Source organism: Drosophila albomicans, chromosome 2R (genome assembly GCF_009650485.2).
Source record: "Drosophila albomicans strain 15112-1751.03 chromosome 2R, ASM965048v2, whole genome shotgun sequence".
NCBI lineage: Eukaryota > Metazoa > Arthropoda > Insecta > Diptera > Drosophilidae > Drosophila > Drosophila albomicans.
This window is the reverse complement of record NC_047631.2, coordinates 25,110,734-25,114,332: the sequence shown is the minus strand read 5'-3', so window position 1 is coordinate 25,114,332 and position 3,599 is coordinate 25,110,734. Positions and strand designations below refer to the sequence as shown.

At 41.2% G+C, this 3,599-nt stretch overlaps 1 protein-coding gene across 1 annotated transcript; it reads left to right on the top strand.

Moving 5' to 3' along the window:
- LOC117575261 (protein SHQ1 homolog) lies at positions 1–2,448 on the top strand. Its single transcript, XM_034259396.2, has 3 exons — positions 1–364; positions 433–832; positions 910–2,448. The coding sequence occupies exons 1-3, from the start codon at positions 96–98 to the stop codon at positions 2,116–2,118; spliced, it is 1,878 nt and encodes a 625-aa protein (XP_034115287.1). The 5' UTR covers positions 1–95; the 3' UTR covers positions 2,119–2,448.
- The last annotated feature ends 1,151 nt before the right edge of the window (positions 2,449–3,599 follow it).

Below are 3,599 nucleotides of genomic sequence, written 5' to 3'. Positions count from 1 at the left end.
TCCGCCACAATCTATCGGCGATAATCGTGCTGCTCTAAAATTCTTTTTTTTTTGTTTATACTTGAAAAGCAGTAGTGGCTTTATAAAATTAAAACATGTTGAATGGACAGATTACACACAGTTTTGTGGGCAACACATGCAGCGTAGTGATACCACATCCACATGCCAAGGAAAAACCAAAGCCCACGCCAACGCCATCGCATGAGCCAGCGGATGCTTGTTCTACGGTCGTAGGAGGGTCGATAGGGGAGAAGGGAACGGTGGGTGCTGCGACAATACATGTGAATTTGGATCGCATAAGGAACGTCGATATATTTATTGGCGACAATGATTTGTACTTCTACGCAAATGTCAAGTTATATAGGTGAGTCATGTGATTCGGCGCTTTATACGATACGCGATACGATCAATCGATCTGCTCTCTTGATTCAGATTTCACAGTCGACGCACTTTCGACTTGAGGGGACTGAAAACTGTTTTCATCAAATACGATACGAGTGAGAATTGCTACCAGTTGCATTTGCGCTGCCTGCCGCCCGTCGCCATTGTGGGCAGCGGCGGCAACAATGCGGCAGCTGGCAACAGCAGCGGTGGCGGCGTTGTGCCGAAACCAAAGACGGCGCGCAAGGAATACATTGCGGCATTCCTTAATCTGCCCAAACTGGCGGACACCCTGCAGGACAAGGAGCCGCTGGTGCACGAGTGGAAACTGAAGCGCATCACCGAACAGTGCCAATTGCAGTTGGATGGCGATGAGACCAGCTACAAGCTGAGCAGCCATTTTTGCTACGGCTTTGCCAGTCAATACAACGGTCCGCTGCAAACCAGCGAGGTGAGTAATGCATAGTGCATTGCATTGCCGCTTATCTGTCGATGACGCAATAGATTAAACACATTTCTCTAATACAGCTGGATAAGTCAACTTGCCGTGTGCCAGAGCCGCAACAAACAAGTCCGTTGCAGCGACGCCTGGAGCGTGTGATCGACGAGATGAAGCGCTTTTCGCGCGATCAGTACAAAATGAATTTTGTGGAACTGCAGGTGCCAGCTGGTCATCAGAATCCATTACGCTATAAGCCGAAAATTCACGAAACTTCCATGACACAGGAGCAGGCGCATTTGCTGCACAATCTCTGCAGTCGTCTGCCCTCAACACCAGAAACACAGTCCAGTCAACGGGAACGCCAGGTGCAAAACGAGATTGATTGTGGCCTTATCAGCATTGTGTTGGCCATATGCTATGATGTGCGCACTACCAACAACGATCCAACCTGCGAGTCAGGCTGGACACGAAGCATATTGTGCCCACTCTTCTGTTACTTCGAGCAGTTCGACAATTATCGTGATGTGCTGGTAGCGTTTCTGCGACGCGTTATCACTTATCCGTTGTATCGCAATTTTGAGCTGGGACGTCAGTGTGTCAAGGATGCCATCGAAGTGCTAAAGGGTGGTCGCAACTGGTTGATCAATCAACTGCTGCTGACCCATCAGCAATTTGCCAATGGCGAGCCATGCCGTGATAGCTTCAATTCCTACTATCTGGAGGATTATATACGCTACATGAGTAATGCAAAGGTCTGCAGCGATGAGCATCTGCATCTGCTGGCACGGAATGTGAAGAACGTGTTGATGGATGTGAATAAACGACATTTGGATCTGGGTGTTATCGAAATAGAGACTGAACTGATCAAGGAGCTAATGCAGGAGATGCACATCGATGCGGGCAGTGGCAGTGAATCGCCGTCACAACAGCAAAGCCACCAGGGTGACGATGAAGGCGATTTGGATAACGATACGTCCGGCCAAGACGATGAGACAACGACCGATGATGACAGTGTTATAACAGATTCCTTCGACAGCATGGATTTGCGTCTCATTGAGAACGATGTCTATGCTGTTGATGAAGAGGACGAAGGCGACGTTGACGATGGCGAAGAAGAGCAGTCGGAGGTTGATGATGACGATGACGACGACGATGATGATGATGATGGTAGCAATTCATCGACGACCACCACCAGCGATGCTGAGGGCAATAGCGTCATCGAGCAGTGCACCAGCAACAGCGAGGCAGCCGCCTCGGCCAGCATAAGTGCCAGTGCTAGTACGAGCACCAAATAGAGAAGACACCACACAGCAGCCTGATGCCAAAATGTTGTCCATTGTTGTCTGTCCTGCCATGCCTAAAAAAACCAATCAACCAACCAACAAACTTAATGTCAAAGAACGGAGGCTAAACAGTGATTACTTTTATGCAAAAATATAAAAAGAAAAAAATACAGAAACGATAACAAAAACGAAAACACAAAACGAAAATTATAAATTTTTAAAGAAAACTACAAAAAAAACAATGAAACAAATGGAAATCTATTTAAATAATTAAATAATGTACAAGAATTTTAAAGCAAGAAAACACACAAACAAATTGTTCATGCCAAATGCGAAAGAATATTTGCATATATTTTTTCCCACTTTTTTTGCTCTTTAAAACTATTTTGTTCATTCTAAAAAACAAATAATTAAGAATTTTAGCATTTAGCGTGGCATTAGTGTATGAAATTTGAATTTTGAATTCTTCAAACCGAAAAAAAAATTAATCTAGTTGTGCATTTTGTATATACAAGCATATATATTATATATATAAATAATATACGAGTATATATATTTATATAATATATATGTTGTTGGTGCTGCAAGCAAACTGAAATAATAAATTATATAAAAGATAACTACGCGTAAACGAAACGGAGGCAAAGTCATCTACAATTTACCAGTTAAAGTTGTATAAATGTCATAGAAATCAAGGCCAAACAAAAATATATATTTTTTCTTAATATTTTACAATGCATTTTCTATGGTTACATTTGATAATAACAAAAAAATACCGACACCACTTTACAAAAAAAGTATAATAACAATATTCGGATTATAAAAATATGTGAAGACAGCAGGTAAAGATCTTTATCCGATTTTTTAGACTTCGACTGGCAATCTAATCAATATAATTTTGCTAGTCGGCTCCAAATTTAAATCCCGAAGAATGAGCTTAAGTTGAACCTTATACAATGAATTCGGCTGCATATCAGATAAATCAAATTCTAATTTACGGGTTGCAATACGATCATTGGGTGGTGCAAATAATTGAGAATCCCAAGTTGTGATATCTTTGCTGGTTTCTTTGGTGTACATCATCAATAGACGTCCAAATTGCTGCACAACATTGTTGGGAACGATGACGCCTATGCGAATGGTGTGTGGATCAATAGCCTTGGCTAAATACACTTCGAGAACTGTTTGGGAAAAGTAAAAATATACGCAAAGTTCATGCTTAGTAAGATTTGAGTAACATGTTATTAAAGATGAAAGATCCAGTTAACTGATCTTAAAGTGGAGTGTTAAAAACTACGTGAATCTCTTGGCTCGATTCCAGAGTTTTGTTTTTTAATGATATTAGTTAAAACATTTATCAACGTTTCTAGAAAGCACAACAGTCAATCTTGTGCCTTGGGAATGACAACAAATTTATGTTTGTGATTTATTGTAGTGAGTAATACCTTTTTTGAAGTACCTAAATACAAACGAAAAAGAAAATAAGCAAACAA

Coding starts and splice junctions, on each gene's coding strand:
- LOC117575261 (XM_034259396.2), top strand. CDS start 96: ATGTTGAATGGACAGATTACACACAGTTTTGTGGGCAACACATGCAGC. Junction 365..432: donor GCAAATGTCAAGTTATATAG/GTGAGTCATGTG, acceptor CTCTTGATTCAG/ATTTCACAGTCGACGCACTT. Junction 833..909: donor GTCCGCTGCAAACCAGCGAG/GTGAGTAATGCA, acceptor TCTCTAATACAG/CTGGATAAGTCAACTTGCCG.